General features: G+C 36.9%; 2 protein-coding genes across 3 annotated transcripts; both read right to left on the reverse strand.

Annotated features, from left to right (window-relative positions):
* Nucleotides 1-215: 215 nt before the first annotated feature.
* LOC104902423 (uncharacterized) lies at nt 216-10,019 on the reverse strand. Of its 2 annotated transcripts, XR_791375.3 has the most exons (9): nt 7,151-10,019; nt 6,948-7,052; nt 6,380-6,532; nt 5,953-6,116; nt 5,632-5,779; nt 3,524-3,646; nt 3,369-3,456; nt 984-1,377; nt 216-604 (listed from the first exon to the last, which is right to left on the reverse strand). XR_791375.3 is itself a non-coding variant. In XM_010690199.3 (8 exons), exons 1-8 carry the CDS (start codon nt 9,554-9,556, stop codon nt 1,211-1,213), a joined length of 3,354 nt encoding a protein of 1,117 aa, XP_010688501.1. In that variant the 5' UTR covers nt 9,557-10,019; the 3' UTR covers nt 216-1,210. The 2 variants fall into 2 exon arrangements, 1 of the variants encoding a protein (XP_010688501.1); XM_010690199.3 differs by having other exon boundaries at nt 216-1,377.
* Nucleotides 10,020-10,904: 885 nt separating this feature from the next.
* On the reverse strand, nt 10,905-17,018 carry LOC104902495 (phenylacetaldehyde synthase). The gene is made up of 3 exons (XM_048635018.2): nt 16,440-17,018; nt 13,051-13,431; nt 10,905-12,865 (listed from the first exon to the last, which is right to left on the reverse strand). Exons 1-3 carry the CDS (start codon nt 16,882-16,884, stop codon nt 12,216-12,218), a joined length of 1,476 nt encoding a protein of 491 aa, XP_048490975.1. The 5' UTR covers nt 16,885-17,018; the 3' UTR covers nt 10,905-12,215.
* Nucleotides 17,019-20,173: the final 3,155 nt, after the last annotated feature.

The following is a 20,173-nucleotide window of genomic DNA, read 5'->3' on the forward strand; positions in this document are numbered from 1 at the left end:
GTTTTTCTTTTAACAAAGGACAATAAAAATGAATTATAGTACATAATCAACCCCAAAAATACTTGTTAAGTTGTTAATATCCACAAATTCATATTAAAATGTTTCTTTTACGTACACAAAAGAAATGCCATGGTGATAAATCCGTCACAATAGGAAAGCTGAAATAAATCCGTCAAAATGTCAAATGCAATTTCACGAAATTTTGACATGTAAAATTGAAATCAAAAAATATGTCACAATATCATTTAGCTAAGCTTCTCTTCCAGGCGTATTTTTAGCTCGTTGCTTGACAACAGAATCATCAATTTGTGATAACAATACATCAGTATTATAGAGTGCCATTGAAGCAAGAATCATGTGTTTCTATACAGCTGCGTACACGAAGTCAATGACTGTTACCCAGAATTTATTCATGTTCTACAGTGTAAACCAAAAGAACTTGACCCCTTCCTCAGTCAAATACAAGCAAAATAGTATTTGCTCCTTTATGGATCATGCTATATGTTATATTGGCTTATATACAATCGAGTCCACAACTTCTGCTTAGATATCGAAAGAACCCTCCTCTCAACGGATCGACCACCATTTTTGTAAACATCGCACTCTGCACAAAGGTGACATGATTCCAAGATTAAGCTCCAAAGCGTCATTCAAATATCTTTAGTGAGTTCGGATGAGGGGAATCTGAGGAGGGGAGGTAAGAGACAAGGGACACAGTTTTTTGTGTGTATATATGGAGTTATAGGAAGCGGAAAGTGTGGGAAGAGAATTAGAAGATTAATGTTCTCCTTCCCCTTTAATGTACTAAATCTTCCAATAAGAAAGGTTTGAAAGGAATACACAAGCCGACTCATACTTCCTCCCTCTCCTCTAAGTTCCATGCCTCCCCTTCCTCAATAATTGCTCGTCACACACTGTTAGTCTTAACTGAAGATAAATAAACCAAAGTTTCAGGTGTATCTTGCAAGCAAGGAAAAACTTACATTCTGTTTGGGAAGGCACTCCCAAGTTTCTGATCTTTCTGAATGTCAGGTAACAGTGTGCATACACACAAAAGAATTATATATGAACTGATGGTATAGCCTTTATGCTTCATCAGAGTTGAGAATGAAGCAAAATGCAGCATATATTATTATCTTTCCATAACTTGAGAGATCATTGGCCCAGCTAATAGCATCAAACCTGCAAAGTTTGTGGCTGCCTTGTGCCATCATTTCACATTCATTGCTGCAGCCATACTCCTCAGCTTCTGGGAAATCTCTGAAAATGATGGCCTCTCAGCCGGTTCAGGCGCCCAACAGCTTTCCATTAAAGACTTCCATTCAGGATCACACCAGGTTGGGATTTGAGGACGCAATGTATTGTTCACAATACCACCTGCAACCAACTCAAATGTCAGCAGATACAAAGGTGGCTGTAAGAAGCTTAGACTCAAAGCCAACAAAAGGTTGTAAGAAATTTCTAAATCCATCACTTCTTTCACGTCCATTAATATAATTGAGACGTCAAATAAAACAGCCAATCAAGACACACGGCATGCATATCCTTTGATAGTCATAAATCAACATAGATAACTAAAATTGTAGTAGTACCATCTTAGTCTTTCTTAAGGCGTATTACCTTCTTGAAACTAAAGAAGTGAGATATCTTTCCAAAAAGAGAACATGTCTAGTTCCATTAATCTCCCTCAACTTTGGAACCTTGTAAATAGAACTTAAACTGTACCTCGTTTCAGCTAGGCTGTCCTTCCCATGCTAGTATCATTAAACAATCTTATCTAGAGGTGTAATATAGCTGGACGAATCAATACCACTTCTCATCGGACACATTGTTTGGTTAGCAACAGTGGGAGAACGCGAAAGAAGAAAAAGGGACCGAGGGAAATGGGAAGGGGAAAGGAATCAAAAGCGGAAGGGAAAGAAAAAGAAGATATATGGAAAACTATTCTTCGTTTGGATAGCACAAAGGAAAATTGGGGAAAAAGAACAGGCGCAGTTGCTTTTTGGATACAATAAACATCCCATTTCCTTCCCTCAATATCTCTTCATCCAAATATAATGCAAGACAAACAAAAGCAGTCTCCCTCAAAGCCACAGTGATTTCATGTGTTCTTGAAGAGGCTTGATGATAGCAAAAGGGCTCATTTCTCAAAGGAGACAATCAATCTAGCCAGGACTTGAATGTTTCTCTCTCTTTAAGACAAAATAGGGGTAATTAATATTATAAGAGGTGGATGAGGAGCTCCTGCCATATCTAGCATTACATTATTCTCGGGAAGAAAAATCCTGCCAGTCATTAGTAAAAAATGGAGTATATAGAACATTGTCCTGATAATTTCATTTGATTTGTTGGCTTACTAGAAAATCTAGCAAGAAAGGAATCACGAAACTTCTTCCTATATTACAAACACTGCTAAAGACAGAGAGGAGACTACAGTCACTCGCTACTCTACTAAATCATGAAAGTATCTCCTAAGATGTGCGATCATGCCTAAAGTATTGCTAGAATTCCAAGTTGTGCCTCCTATATAAAAGAAAAGGCTATAGACATATATCTTTAAGCCCTCAAGCTAGTGAACTCTTGCATAGAATACAACAGGTAACTAATACTAGAAAGAGACTCTAACAAGTTCTTCTAAGTAGATAAAGAACAAAATTAGTCTATAACAGGATTGTACTATAGGAGGCTAATTCTTCTACCGAAGTTGGGGATTCTTTCAATATAAATCAAGAACGCAAAGCTGCTAGGACAGAAGCGATGAATCTTGTTGGGTTAGCTCTTCAAAACAATCTAATTCAGCCCCCACAAAAACAATACAGGGGAGACAGTCAAGATTATGTTGTTCAGTTTCCTTTGCATAATGTAATTAAAATGATCCTACATACAGAAAAGGAATTCTGATCCTACTAATCAAGTAGCAGAAAAGAGTAGGCTTTTCACTTTGCTTGGTAAAGCAGAATTAGAGATGATTTTGACTAAAGCTCCACAATTAGAGCCTAGAATTAATCTTAATTGCAGCTTCTACGAGCTTTTACCATTAATGAAAAATTATTTAGAGTAGTTAGGGTTTGGTCATTGGTGTGCTTGCTATATATGGAACCACCGAACCAGTGGCATTGCACCACATAGACTTGTCAATTAGCTGCTTTTGCATGTATCATAACTCAGCATTACAATTTCTGTTACAAAGATACTTACCATTCGAGTAAAAAAAGGTACCATTTTCTTTTCGCTTAACCTTATATAAGAATGTCGAGAAGCTCTCTCAATATCGTAGATAAGAGTTTCCAAATTTCAAATCAAAACAGGCAAGAAAAAATAGCAGTTGTAAATGTGAAGTGCATAGAGCTTTGACAAGATTTACATACCAATAATAGAAGCGCAATGTTTATCTGAATAAGGTTCCTCCCCAGTGAGCAACTCCCACATTACAATTCCAAATGAGTAAACATCAATCTACAGCACATAAGTGAAAGGTTAATATCAAGGGGAGAAATAAACAGAAAAAACTTCCAATATTCACCTTTTCTGTCACCATGTTACTCTTTCCACTAAGCAGCTCCGGGGCCATCCACGGTAAAGTCCCACGAACACCACCTGACACCAAAGTATGTTGCTTCACCTTTGACAAGCCCAGATCACCAATCTAAAAGGACAAAGGAAAACAGGTCAATGTTATTCTTATCTAGAAGGACATGGCAAAACAAAATCTTACTAATCTTGATAAAATGAAGAGATGACGCAATTCAGTCTCAGCCATTACCGACTACTAGAGATTATTCAAACTAATGTATTAGCGCCAGAAAAGCCAGGCAAGTATTTATGGGCCATAAATTCACGACTTTCACCCACTAATGCCTCATTCAATTGATTTTGACTTGGGTTTATATAGAAAGACTTCTTTACAAGACTCAAAGAGAAGAATATACAAAAAGGAAGGACCAAGATCCCTCAAACGTGGACTAATAAACCAATAGAAAAAAACATGTAAATGAAGTTAAATTTTAATAAAAATATTTAAAACATCCCAGAAACAATGGCTTCAAAAAGGATACAACTCTCTCCCATTGATCTCTATGAGAGGAACCCTATCCTGAAACTTTTTAGAATTCCTTCCTAAACAGAACACCCAAATAGCTGTGCAAGCTGATGGCCAAAGAATTGACCTGTTGTACACGTCTAATCATTCCTAAAGACACATAAACAAACCATGTAAAGTTGGAGAGATGTTAAGTGACGAAATCCTGTACGCCCTACATCCCAAACATGAAAAGATAGCTAATTTTCGCTCTTGCACAATTGTACGTGAATCGAATATTTCAATCTAATGAGTAATGACATTATTTCTGGATGCATTGTGCATGAGGAGCAATATGCACTCACTGCAATTTATGTTTAAGATTATTGAAGACCAAATCCGAATAAAATATGAGAGCAACGTCTCTAGATAGACAATATCTGCCACAAATAATTCTTCTTAAGCATCTTCTACATTAAGAAATGTTTTATCCTCAATAACAGAAAGCAAATCTGGACCGGCTGGCCAATAAAAAGACGTGCTATTTATCTATCCATGGGGAGGTTTTTGGAAAATAAAAGAAACATTACAAATATTACAAGTCCAACGACATAGTGCAATTTATTTGTTGCTAACATTTTGACGATTGGATCACTTGCATATGATTACGTAGCCACAAGATCATATATTGAGGTGACATACCCATTATTATAAAATATGGACATATGGATGCCTACTGAACTAAGTCCACATTGGCATACATCTTAGATTAAGCGTTCCCCTTTTCTGTAATCCCGCCACCAACAAGAAAAGGCAGGGCCACAGGGCGGCAGGGGAGAGATAAAGGCATTGACACTGTTCACATTGCTGTGGCCCATGACAAACACTTAATACATGGACCATTATCCAGCATGAAATTCCACACATCTGTGGATTCCAGAAGCCCAACAGCCTTAATCCTGACCAGTATGAGCTAGTGTAGTGAGTGGTGACTGCTTCTAAAAAAACCATAATCACACCATAAGAAAGTGACTTTTTGTATGAGGAAGAAGACACATTTTACAAACATAAAGTACGAAAAACAAAAGGCACAAATATACAAATAAAAAAACAGCATTGCCAAATAATTTCTATATAAGATTTTGCTAATCAAGATTTAAGCAGGTACTAAGCTAGAGCAGTAAAACAACTGTCCTCGTATCCAGTACCCTGGTCCACTAATAATTTGAAAGCAGTAGGCTTGCAATAGTTCAGACACAACACCACAAATACAAGAAGATGCAATAATTTCCCAAAAGTGTGTCATTTGCAAGTAGTAATCTATAACCAATATATTTTATTTTTCTTCTTTGTTCATATGCATGTGTTTCCATCTAAATACTTGCAGATGATATCAGCTTCTTCATACGCAATCTCCACATCAGATCATACTAACAACCCCAAAAGGTATGAAGTTCACTTAATGAGGTCACATAACAAAACAACAACAGAAGAAGCACTGCCTGACCACACATAACAGGCAAAAAAGAAGGATCTGGTAGTAGATTCCCTCTGGAAACCTGGTTAGAACTTGGAAGAGCATAATAAAATACGATTCTTAAGAAACACAATACCTTACACACTGGCCGATGAGGATCCCTCATGTTGACCAGAAGATTTTCACATTTCAAATCAAAATGCACTATGTTCTTCCCATGCAAATATTCCATTCCAAATGCTGCATCCATAGCTATGATGAGTCTCTTACGGCGATCAATTGTTCTGCTCAGCAAATGAAAGAAACTTATAAGACCACTATACAAATAGTCAAAGAAAATCCTCATTCCCCATCCAAAAGATAAAGTGAAAACATTGTTAAAAATCAGTCATTGCAATCCTTAATAAACAAGTAAAAGGTTCACTACTAAAAATTAGTAGTCATTAAATGTCAATACCTGTCCTTCTTTTGCAAGTACTGTTTCAGTGATCCATTAATCATGAATTCAGTAACTGTTGCTAATGTTCCATCAGGCCCATCACGTACTATACCATAAAAGGAAACTACATTTGGATGATGCAATGAACTTAATAAGAAAGCCTCCTTCCAAAAGTCTGCGATCTATAATAACACCATTAGTATGTCATCAGTTCCTCAGACAAAAGATAATTTTATGTAAATGTAAATACAATACAGAAATGAAGTCATAATGGGCGAGTCAATGAGAAGTGATGTGAAGCATGCTTACGAAAAGATCGAAAGGAGTCTCAGTGGATATCAAAAGATAATATGGAAGAACAGTTCTCAATAAGTTCTAATCACAGCTAACAGCATTTACAACCAAATGATACTCATAGTAAGGAACTCAAAATAATTTAACATACCAGTCGTTCTCTTTCAGAAGGTCGTCCGGCAAAGCAACTGGCTTTGATTCTCTTTATCGCTACATCAGAACCCTTCCACTTCCCATGGAAAACAGAGCCATATGTCCCAGAGCCAAGTACCCGAATCTCTTCTAGATCAGCATTTTTAATGGTCTGAAACCAACAAAAGGTCAGTGTTTAGTGCTTGTCATGAAAAGAACTTCATAATCAGTAATTATAGCACAAACAAGAAAATCATTCCACAGAATGTCATTAAGCATAGTGAATGCAAGTAGGTAGTCATAACTCATAAATTCAAAAATGAAAATGAAAGAATCATGCAACCAGCCAACGTCCATATCTCAACCAAGGCGTTCAATAATAGTAGATTTTACCAAGAACAATGACGCAGGCGAAGCCTATTAGTCGAAGACTTACTGTCTGGCTGGATTGCAGGCAGGACTAATGCTCGGAAAATAACTATTGTTCCTTTTTACAGACTTCTCTTCATATACCCCAATGCCCCAACCCCATCTTAAAAAATAAGTGCAACACTAGAAGAGAAAGAGAAGAGGCTGAAAGGAAGCACCTGAAGGCCTTTAGCAATAACTTCGTCTTCAGCCTCCGTGCGCTCAATCTTAGAAGTATCAATATTATCATTTTCAGATCCACCCTCTGAATTACCATCAACATCCTATTACACGATCCAGAAGCATCGTAAGAGAAATAGTTGAAACATGAAAAATTTCACATAAATGAGATCTAATACAAACAGGTCAATCTAACACTAACCGCTAATGTTTCGTCAGTTTCAGCAACTCTTGCAGGTCTGTCGTGCAAGATAGCAGGATTTCCATCTTCCTGAGCTCTGGCTTTCACCCTTTCAGCACTTTCCAGTTTAGCTTTCTTGGCAGACGCAACTAATTCAGGCAGGAAACTCAAGTCTACCTTCTCTGTTGGTAAACAATTATTGATTTCTCCCTGTTCAGTACCATCCTTAATTACTCCAGCAGACTTTATGCCATTGGACATGATAGCATTGGGTGACATCAAAGTGGAACTCTTCTCTGTATTATTATTTTGTTCAATAGAGATGAAACCATCTGCACCTGGGCGTTCAGCTTTTCTCAAGTTAGTAGTTTCACTTAATTCATGATGGATGCTTCTTTCACCAAACCAGACCCCAGGATTATCAGTATCATCTCTTTGTACTGAAGTGTGATCTCTAGCTCCAGAAGGCAGCGTATTCTCATTCATTAAAATTGAGGGCAACTCAGAAGGTCTCATAGATTCCATAGGAGGGATACTAACCATACCAGGTGTACTTCTTAAAGGATCTTGAGGATATATTGGATGAACTTCCTGTAATGGAACACCAGCACTCAACTTCGAATATTGGCTATATGGATAATCTGGTGCAGCAGATCCTTCAGCTCCTAGCCTCCTCCGCGAAGACTCACCCCAAGGACTTTGATCAACTCCAACGAAGACTCTTGGATTGGCTTCAACATTCGCCCTGGGAACTACTGGGCTAGGCACACCGTTTCTCAGCTGGAGATTCGACGAGTCATACACTGGAGGCACATGCACTGGGGTTGGGACATTCCTCCACGTAGCCTGTGCAGAAGGATGGCTACGTAATCCTTGGTGAGGAATGTCAGTACCATAAGAGTAGGTCAAGTTTGGAGCATGGACACCTCGCTCTTCCAAGGGAATATGAGCATGTGAGCCAGGAGGAACGGCTTGGCCATGGAATACCTCACCTCCCAATTCAGCACCAGCTCGAATGTAACGAGGATCTTCAAGGTGCGCATAAGTTGTTGGCACAAGGGGCCCCTCCAGTAAGTTATTCGGCCTCATAGAAATACTTGCACCAGAACCATCTAAGTTGTAATACTCACCCATCCTTCCAACTCCAGGTAAGCTATGCTGTAACTTTGGATCTGTGTTCAACATAACAGGTTCCCTCTTTGGAAGGCATTCAACACAGTGATTGGCAACCTGAGGAAATCCATTTGCAACATTGGCCTGTTCCATATGACACTGGCTATCAGCCTTCCAGTGATAGTCAGAAGCAACTGGATTCCTTTGAAAAGTCATCTTGCAATGCTCACAGACGTTTGGTCCATCCAGAACACTGTGCCCATTAAGTATGTTGCCAGGAAATCCACCCCGGTCAACAGGTACGCCTCCAGTGGGCAGCCAGGCTACGTTGTCGGTGTACTGCTGTTGATGGTCAAATAGAACTTGACTATTTACTTGTTGAAGAGTAGGTTCATCCAGCATCCTGTCCATACATTTATCTGGTACTTCTTGAAAAGGTATGCGACAACGAGCAGATGATGGTGAAGATGGAAATTCAGTGAATGTGCGTGTATCCTGAAGTCCAGCGCATCTAGGGGAATAGAATGCGGGACTCCATGGAGCTTCTTCGTTGTATCTTGGTGGAGCAGGTGCCATATGTTGCCCTGAACCCATACTAGGAATAGCAAGCTGCCTCAAACTATACTGTGCCAAACCCATCTCATAGTTTCTCTGATTATGCACATTTCCTTCGAGATTCATTGAACTAAAGAGCTGATCAGCAATGTGAACTTCATCAACAGGAGTCATTATTGGGGAATCATTAAGCTGTTGTCTCCTATACTCTGGGGAGTCACAAAGGCTATTCAAAGCATCCACATACCTTCTCTCAGTCTCCCTCTCATCCCCATCCATGTAATGTGGTGATACATCATGCTCCGGATGAGAAAACAAGAAAATCCTTAGTCTGGTAAACCCATCAGCGGACCCCAACTTATCATACTCCTCCATCATATTAATAACATCATCATCGTTAACAACCGACACAAGGGCATCAAGATCCTCATCAGGTTGCTGATACTTCAATATCGCGGCTCCCTCATAAAGCTCCCGCATCCTCCCCATCAATTCCTCATACCCAATATCACGCGGAACACTCACAATCCTCGTCTCTCCCCCAACATATCTAAGCTTGCCATCCTGAGGACGAGGCAAAATACTCCCCCCAAAACTACACAAAAACTTCACTCTAGTTGCTTCATCATTACCTAAATTCGCTATATTATTACTCACACTAGTATTACTACTATCCATTGCAACAAAATCAGCCTGATTTAGCAGTTGATTATAATCAATTGATGACTCTTCCAGACATTCTTTCTCTAAATTACACATTACTATAGTCCAAACCCCAGAATTTCACCATTGAACTCAAATACAATATAAAATTCACTACAATATTCCACAATAATCAAATTAACTTGAGCATAAAAAACCAGATTATCCGAAATCAATATAACAAGCCTAAAATCAACCTATAATCAACTTTACCACCGATTAAACAAGAAAATAAAATACCTGAGAACTGGAAACTCAATTGAAACCCTAATCGGATAAAAACGAAGTTCGAGAATTAAATTATCGTCATCATCAACAATCAGAAACGAAATTGGAATAATTTCGACGAAATTTATAACCTTTCAGACGAGAGAGAAAGTTCAGAGTGATTGTGATGACGAAGAAACTGATGATGATGATGATAAATGTGATGATGATTGGAGGAGAGAGAAAATACCGCCATAGCTATCTTCGTCGTTTATGGTGGTTTTCTTTTTGTTTTATTTTTAATTTTTTGGAACGAAACTCTGAGAAGATGCGATGCTTTGATGCCAGGTAGGGGTACACGTGGCACTCCCTGGTTTACAGGAGGTGTTTTGCCATTCTCACTACGCGATTTTACAAGAGTGTGTAAGTCACGCGCTTAATGATTGGATGCTTTTGATGAGGTGTGTAGCGCGTAGGGTTTAAGGATTGGTGGTGAGATTGTTTATGTTATTTAGTTTGGTATTTAATTTGCGTCATCAGTCACCACTTTCGCAGTTAATTTTATTTTGTTGTGTTGTTGAGAATGATTTTGGACCATTAACGATTTTCGTATGAATTTTTAGAAACCTAATAAAGTGAAAATTGCATAGGGATGGACAAATTTGGAAAATAGAATATTCGGTTTTTGGTCCATGGTTGAGTCAAGCTTCAATCTAGATCCACCCACAAGGTTTGGAAAGGCTTTCCTTCATTAGTCCATTCTACTCTAATTAATACTCCGTCTATATTTTTTTATCTTTCTTACTTTGACTTTGCATGTTTACTAATGCACTTATTTTACATTAGATATCTTTTATTACATATTTGTAAAAATTATAATAATTAAATATTAATAAAGTACTCATTAAAACGAATCAAACAAGATTCCACATGACGATATTTTTTCTTATATATTGAGAAAAATCTAAAAGATTCTTTCTAATTGTGAATAGTGTTAAGATCCTAAGTGAGAAAGATAAAAAAAAAATACAGAAGGAGTATTTGTTACAATACCATATTAGGATATTATTTCAAACCTTGTTAAATTCATTAAACAGGTCTTTTGTAACGAAAAGCATTTGTAATAACTAATTTTAAAACAAAGATTGTCAAAGATTACATTTTTCAAAATTCAAATAGATGATACACACTTTTCAATGTTTAGGGGGTCGGGATGTCCAATATATTTAGTACGCTCAGGGCCGGTTCTGGGGGTAGGCCTCGAGTGCAACCGCCTAGGGCCCAGCTCATCAAGGGGCCCAAATTAGAAAATATGTCATATGAAGTAGTAAAAAAAAAAAAGTAATTGCTTCTGTGCGGGGATACTCGGAAAATACCGAACAAGAAAAGAAGAAAGAGAATATTTTAGGGACCTTTATTACTATCTTTTTTCCTAAACTTTCACCTCCTAGTTCTAATATTTTGCCAATCTCATGAACTTCTTTGTGTTTTCCCAATCATCTCACCTTTAATTCAAATGTAAAACATTATTTTCCCCAAAAGGTTCAACAATTAATAGCAAATTTTTGTCCAATATTCCCATTGAATAGTGATAAAGAATTATCATCTATAATTTGTATGGTACCACACTCCAATTCATATGAGTTTCAATCATCTAAAACAATTTTACTAAAAAAGTTTTCTCAACAAGGAGCTTTGAAAATCAATTGAAAAACTATTATCTATACTGAGTAAGTCTTGGGATAGACCATTAAGACCAAAAGGTTTTAATTTGAAGTAAAAAGGTTTTAGCTCATAATCTTATAATCGTTGAGGTTTTTACTTCAAAGCATAAGTGTTAAAATTTTAAAACTTTGAACCTTTATGTTCAAACCTTACCATTTTATTTTAAACATAACCATGTACTCATGGATAGACCGTCAAATATAAGTCTGTGTATTAATTTTGATATTTGATTTCTTTTTGATTTTATTTTCAAATGTCGTTGTTTCGTAATAATATCTTTGCACATTCTATTAATTTTTTTTTCTAATATTTTAATTTTTTTGAACAATTTTCTTCCTTTCCAAATTTTTATTTTTCATATGGGTGTTTGGGTATTTTTTATGGATAGATATAGTTTTCTCTTTTTGGTGATAAATGATAACTTTACCATGAGAAAGACTTTTAGATTATTCAATGATGATGGAGTTCAATACTTAAGAAATTCTTTTAAGAAAATAAGTTATTGAAGAAATAAACTAAAGCGTACTAATACCACCATATTTCTAAAAGACAAATGCTATATTTGTTTTTGCATAGGTTCGAGACACAACTTCAAAAATTAGTATCTAAAATCAGATATATGAAGAAAAAAAATCTATATTTTGGGGCCCATTTTTCGTTTTGCGCCTAGGGCCCCAAAAATGTCAGAAACGGCACTGAGTACGCTTTCATATATTCTAAACGCAAATTGATATTTCTACTGAAATAATTGAACTTATAATCTTACAAACAACCTCGTTATGTTTTAGTTTTTTAGAGCACTCAATCCTGGGTAAGTAATAGCTACAGCCTTCTTTCGAATCAACATCCACAAGTTATCTATATGACATTTCTCAGTCAACGTCCCTCCAATAGCACAACGTATAGCAAATTTGCCTCCTATCACTGCATGAGTCATGTGAGCCTCGCCACTTGAGTTTACAGCTTCCAATAGTTTCTGGTTTATCTTTGTCACATCTTCATTATCTCTACCAACTGGTCTTAGAATGAAACAAACCAAAGAAAATTTTCGAGGTACCACCAACTCAAACAACTTATCATTTTGAATCAAAGATTCAAAATGTTTGGCCATCTCTATGTCGCTTCTTATATGGGATATCAAATTTGTTGAGCCATAACGACGTAGGACAATCCAAAGTTTAAGGGCTCGAAAACGTCGGCTTAGAGCAATTTGCCAGTCCTTGTAGTCTATTACATCTTCAAATTCTGTAGCTTTGTTGCGGAGGATTTCGGGCTTACTCGAAAGAGAATCCACAAGTAATTTGGGGTTCTTAAGCCATAAGCATGAGCATCCCATATTTGATAGGAGCCATTTGTGTGGGTTCATGCTTATTGAATCAGCAAGTTCCACTCCATTTAGATAGTGTCTATACTCTGGGCATATGCAGGCACTCCCTGTTAAATGATTGAAATTATTAATAAGCATGTAAACAAAATGTTAATTAGACGAGATCAAATGTAACATAATTCCCTGATCTCCCCACGAACTGCAATCTGAAAAAGCGAATTATGTTACACTATATGAGACAACCTTTTCCAACGTCGTCCATATATGTATATAGAGAGGGGTTATAAATTACCAGCAAAAGCAGCATCAACATGAAGCCAAGCACCAAAACATGTAGCAGTTTTAGCAAGGCTATCAATGGGGTCGACAGCACCTGATGGGGTAGCCCCGACAGTAGCACAAACATATAAAGGTACCAGCCCTTGTGATACATCAGCCTCCATTGTTGCCCTTAATATATCAGGTGATAATGCAAACTCTGTGTGGGATGAAGTTGCAAGTACTCGAAAATTTCGAGGTGGAATGCCAACAAGTTTAGAAGCTTTTTGGAAAGTAAAATGGGTTTGATCTGATGCATAAACCATCAATTTGGTTATCTTGTCTTCACCATGAACATTCAAAGCTCGATCCCGTGCAGCTGCCAGTGTGCACACTACTGCTTCACATGTACTTTCTGCGAAAGTCATCCAAGTTTTGCATTATATATTGATATGATGAGCTTAGCTTGGTAATTAATTGAGTTCTCATTATAATTGATAATTGTACTAGCTAGCTGAGAATACACAGTGACCTGTTAAGTTTCTTCAATTAGATATTGCACTAGCTTGTAATAGAAATTTATAGAATGAGTTCAATTACATCTCTAGCAACTTATCAATGTACAGCAAATGGTATGTCACATTATTGCTTCAATTAAATTTTGTTTTGTCATCTTCATGACAAGAGGTGTACACGTTAGGCCTCACTCAAGGTAATGGGCCAACCCTAACGAGTCCAAACAAATTGCTACCAAGTTTATTTACTTTGATATTTAAAGCTGCTGCCTTGTATTAATTGGTAGATTTTTGTTGATCTTAGAACGAGACATATAGAATCGTGTTCAAGAAAACTCGTTTAGCTAGTTATGATTCTGGGAAGGCTGCTAGATTGCCTAGATACATAGTATGGTTTTCTTAATCAAAATCATACGTATCCCTATAGTTGTATGATATATGTATGGTTAGGAAAGGGTGTTGTAGTATTTGATTAATGTGGAACAAATCAATAAAGTAATAAGAACAATAAAAAAAAATAAAGAAGATAAATAAAAGAACACAAGAATTTATGTAGTTCGGTAAAAATAGACCTACGTCCACAGGTAGGGGATTCGAGTTTATTCACTATGATGGAGAAAAACAGAGAGAATAATACAAGGAATCATAAAATACTGAGGCTAAAAGTTGTGTATCAAACAATGATCACCAAGAGGTACTTTTATAACATAAGGAAACCTTATAGCCTGCAAAATAGATCTAAACCCGTTGACCGGACCCGAACCTGTTTCCAACGAATACCCGACATGAACTCGTCTCCACCCGAAAATAAAGACCCGAAATAGAATTGAAACCTGAATAACCCGACCTGACGCGAAAGTAAAACAGACCTGAATCTACCCGACCCCAAACGGATTTGATATTGATGACCCGAACGCAACCCGAAAAGTTTTCATATTAGTTACTTTTTAAACAAATTTAAGAAAAAATTATCTGAAATACTATATATGATTTAGCCAATGTATATTAATTATTTAACTTACTATAATTAGTCTTATATGTGCTTTATTTATTTGCGAGATTTAAAAAATAATTTAATCTGACTCGATCTAAGTATCTAACCCGTAATATCATGGACACGAACCCGTCTCGAACACGAAGTTGAATCGATTTGTACACGACCTGTATGACCCGTTTGCCAACTATAGTAAACACTAATAAATCCTATAATATCTCCGATAATAACTTTAATGACAGCTTAAAAACTTAGGTCTTAGTGTTAAAAAATATAAAAATTCGTATAAAACGAGTAGTCGGTCGGGTGCGGGCCGAAACAGTTTTGTCACTTTTTCGTAAAACAGCCATAACTTTATCGTTTCTCAGTGGAATTGGGCATATGACCCGTCGTTGGAAAGTTCTTGGAACAACAAACTATCACCTCCAATTTGAATCACATCAAAACCATTTATATATTAAGAGATATGTCCATTCAAAGTTAGTCTTATGTCATTTTCACAAGATTTCAAGTCACAAATAACATGTATAGGTGTAGTTAAGCATAGTTACTATTTAGTTTTAATTTGAGAACATTATTAAAAGTTGGGATGTTTAATATATCCAGGGTCGTCTCATAAAATTAGTGGCCCTGTGCTAATTTAAATTATAAAGATTAAATTTTATGGTGAATAGAAGAGAGGGAAGAGTTATAAATGGGGCTTTTTGGAAAATAGGAAAAGAAGAAGAAAAACACTAAATAGAAATTAATCTCTTTATATTTGTAATTAGATTTAGGCTTTCTTTTCTCTATTTCTTTGGACGAACAACCATGGGCGGATCTACAGGGGGTACAGTGGGTACAGCTGTACCCCCATTTTCAAAAAAAAAAAAAAAAAAAAGTTGAAGGAAATAAAAGCAAAAAGAAAAAAAAAATTACACTGCCCAAGATTGAAGACTGACAGACGCTCCTCAGTATCACGCGTCCCTTTCTTTCTCTCTCCTCTGGTCAGTATAACGTTTTTCTCTCCCTCATACCTTTTCTTTTCTCTCTCTTCCTTTCTTTCTTTTTCGCCTCTGCCGGACCGTTTGTTCCTTTTTGTCGCCACTTTGCCGGAGCCCGGAGGCCAGAACGCAGCATGCCTACGCGGGTCGCCACTTTGTCGAAGCCCGGAGGCCATAACGACAGTCGCGGGTCGCCACACTCGCTAGAGGAAGGCAGAAGGCCATAACTCAGGTCACCACTTTCTTTTTTTTATTTTTTTATTTCTGCTAATTTATAAATTATAGATTTTTCATCTTGATGTGAATTGATATTTTGAATTGGAATAAGAAATTATAAAAATGTACTTTTTAATTTGTGCAATTGTGAAATATGGAACTGATATTACTTGAATTGAAATTAAAGATTATTTGAATTGAAATTAGATATTAGAATTTGTAAAATTGAAATAGAGATTGCGAATTGAGATTAGTTGAATTTGGAATTAGATGTTGTGAAATATAATTTGAAACAAGGAACTTTGGAAGTACTAGATTTGAATCAAGGAACTTTGGAATTAATATCGTGGGATGCACTTGTAAGTTTTATTTATTTGAAACTTATGTATTTTTGTCGTTTTCAATTAGTTGTAATTCGAATCATTAATTGATATTGGTATTGTATTTTGATTTGAATTTTTAATCGTAAATCAACTCAAATATTGTATTTTGTTTTGTTTGATTTTTTTCTCATCCGTACCCCCATCCCGTAATTCCTGGATACGCCACTGCGAACAACTAATAGAATTAGGCCATTAAATTTCAGGGGCCCTGTGCAGTTGCTCACCCTGCACATGGCCTTAGCCGCCTATGAATATATGCGTCCATAATTTTTGTTCAAAAATAGTAGCACTATATTCCAATATATGTATATATATTGTCATGCATAACGTACCATGCATGACACCACCACCTCCGCCAGAGAAAAGAAAATGTTGAGGCAGGTTTAGCAGTTTTCCCATCCAATCCATAACAATGGCTTCAAGCTCAGTGGCAGCCGGTGACGATATCCAAGTAAAACCCACCACATTAAACCCTGAGCAAAGTATGTCTCCCAGCAAACCAGCATTGCTTGCATTTGCGGGGTAATACGCAAAGAAGTTGGGATTTTGCCAATGAGTTAAGCCAGGCACAATCTTCTCATCGACGTCTTCAAGTATATGCTCTAAAGATTGCGGCGAAGAAGGTGCACTATCTGGTATCAACTGTCGAAGATAACCAGGCTTAACTTGGCTTTGAACTGGGTACTTGTCTATGTTTTCATAATAGCTGGTTATATAATTGATAGCTTTGGAAGTATCACTTTGTAAAGTTTCTGTGTTTAGTGGCTTAAAATCCATAGGTGATGAGTTTTCTTTAGTTTTAGAGTACAAAATGTACTACAATTACTGAAAGCTATATTATTATTGTTGCTAGAATTGAAGTAGACAAGTAGTGTAGATGTTTGTTCAATTTATAGTAACACAAAACGTAAACTTTAATGGTATAGTTTATCACTTGAAAGTATTTGGTTGTCCTTCAATAATCCATTCACTCTTTGAAGAACTTAGAGCCTTAGGCGTGGATAATTTCTCTCCACTTATTTTTGTGTGTCATTATTTTTAGTTTTAGTTTTATTTTTTGGTAGGGCAATGATAGAGTATAAAACTATTCCTGGGGCCTCAACCATTAGCTTAAGCTTTTGGTTGAGTTGGTCCTTTGACATGGTATCAAGAGCCAGCGTGACAAAAAGGTCACGGGTTCGAATCTCATCCACCCCTCCTTTCTCATATGAGGGAGACCTGTCTTCAAGCCCAAAGGGCTCTTGCGTGAGGGGGCGTGATAGAGTATAAAACTATTCCTGGGGCCTCAACCATTAGCTTAAGCTTTTGGTTGAGTTGGTCCTTTAACAGGCAAAAGATGTTGATACTTAATAGATTTGCATAATGAATCATGCTCTTGGCGGAGCTTTCAAAGGCTTACACTCTTAATTCTGTTATGGATTAATTAGTAAAAGAGCAAAAATTGAACTATATTATTGTTGCGGAAGTTGTTATGTCTTTGTAATTGGCTTGTATACATTGGATCCTGAGCTTTAATTTTTTTAGAGGTCTCCTATCGAGAATGTCATGTAAGAAGAATTTTCTCTTTGTTGCTCTTGCACAAGACATTCACTCAAAGGGCCAACAAGCACCTCAAACTCCCTATTGAAATTATGCTTCTATCAAGTTTTAAATCTTGGTCTCCCGTGTGGAAGATAGTAAGCTATAACATTTCGAAGAGTCCTTGGTATCCTAAGCTTTAATTATGCGATTAACAAAGACTTTAGATTGTATCTATATATATTTCTTCCGTTTTTACACCTGCATAATTACTACTATTCACCAACTATCCTTGTTATATTTGTTATTCCTAATCAAAAACGAGTACAAGGTTGTGTAAGTAGCCCAGTAGCACATGCCTGGAAATTATGAGTAGGAGTGAAAGTTATTCGGATAAAATCCAATCCAATCCAATCCGAATTACTAATTCGGATCGGATTCGAGTTGTGTTCGGATTGGATTTGGATTGAGATTTTTTGAAAAATTGGATTTTCGGATCGGATTGGATTGAGGGTAATTGGATCCAAAAATTCAATATAACCACATGGTAATATATTATGCCTTGTATTATGTATCTGGATTGGGTTTAAGTGCTTAACTGATTTTTTTTATTATAAAAAAACTACTCTATAGCCCAATACACATAGCACTTCAACCCTTCCCCTAAAACACCACTTGCACTTAATTCCTCATTTCCTAATTTTACTAGGTTGTTGTTGTGCTTAATTCATTTCATCGAGAAACTGGAGTTTTAAAAAATCGGATTTTCGGATCGGAGCCAGTATAGAGTATGAAAATTTGGATTGGATTGGATCGGATTCAAACTCTAATTGGTCTGGATCCGGATTGAAAAATTGAAATCCAAATTTTATTCGAATCAGATTGGATTAGACATTAATCCAAACCGCACATCGAAATTTCACCCCTAAATTATTACGAGGGCCTCAGATTTTGGAGGCCAATTGTTTTTTATCTTTTGTATCAACTGTTCAATTTACTGTCTTTCACCAAAAACAAAAGTTTGCTTAAATGGCACGGCAAGCAAGATTGAAAATCTTCATTACTTCCCCCTTTTTTTCTTTCTCTGATTCTCTCTCCTTTTCAACTTTCTTTAATTATTTTGCAACCTGTCAACTCCGTTCCTCTAATTTCTAATCAACTTCCAAAAGAGTGCATGATTCTCGTCCATTGCCGTCTATTTTCCATTAACAACCTTTCGTGGCAATGGTGATAGAACAAATAATTCATTGGATGGCATTTTGCACATTTATTTTCCATTAATTAACAACCTTTCGTGGCGATGGTGATAGAACAAATAATTCATTGGAATGGCGACCACTCCAACCGACCCAAGGCCAAGAGGCCAACGGCGAGACATAATGCATTAATGCCCTTCAGAATTCATATATCTTCAAAATGGATTTGGTCTAGAGATGGCAATGGTCTTAATGTCTTCGATCCAATTCAGATCCGACCCATTTATAAGGGTTTGGGTCCAGAAATCTTAGACCCAATGGTCCGGGTCGGATTTGGGTTCCAGAGAGCATGAGTCCGAGTCTGGGTCCACATATGCTAGACCCAGTTACATTTTTTTTAGAACTCTAAAATTTTATGAGTTGTGATTTTTTTTTTTTTGGGGGTCAAAGTGGAATGCATAGATAACAATTAATTAAGAGTTACAGAAGAGTTTAAATCACTAGCCACCTCCGGGCTACTAATACATTCATCTAGATAAGTCTTTTTTTTTTTTTTTTGACAACGAGAGAAAATACAAGAACAAAGAGAGAACCAAACACAAAGGAAGAAAAACTGAACATAAAAAGACAAAGCCTAAAAGGCCGCACCCTGTGTTGTTTACCCAAAGTCCATCTTGTGTTGTCGACACCAATCAGCCAGTTGTTTTGCCGCATGAAGCTGTGATGGTCCCACTCGAGTAAACTGACAAAATAAGCCGGGGGTAGATCGGATTGCCTCAATAGTCCATTTGATGTTGATGTCCTGGTAATCAGTGGTTCGTAGAATTTGAATCGGCCTATAGGACGACGTCATCACTGTGAGATTTCGATCTCCTCTGGTCTTCATTCTTACATCTCCTCTGGTCTTCATTCTTCCTACAGTTTTTAGCTAAAAGATTCGCCACCTTGTTGAGCTCCCTGCTACAATTCATAATCTTGATCTGCTCAAATGATTCGCGTATATATAGTCCCCTGCACATTCGTAACACATTCGCATAAATATTAATTTGGGTTGTTTCCTGGTCAAGGAGTGTAGTGGCAGCTTTACAATCCGAGAAGATCACCAATTTTTGAATACCATGATTAAGGGGCGATGGCTAACCCCTCCTGAATCCCTTCAACTCGGCATCTAAGGCTTCTCTAGCATAAATAGACTTGGTAAACCCCATGAGCCACCTCCCTTCACTAGTGTTGTAACTCTATCTAAGACGTGTAACTTTGTAAGTTGTAACATTTTAAAATTTTATGAGTTAATTTTTTAAATGTTGTTTTGATAATGCTCTAACCATCGATGTAGGACCTATATCTATTAG

Source organism: Beta vulgaris, chromosome 8 (genome assembly GCF_026745355.1).
Source record: "Beta vulgaris subsp. vulgaris cultivar EL10 chromosome 8, EL10.2, whole genome shotgun sequence".
Lineage (NCBI taxonomy): Eukaryota > Viridiplantae > Streptophyta > Magnoliopsida > Caryophyllales > Amaranthaceae > Beta > Beta vulgaris.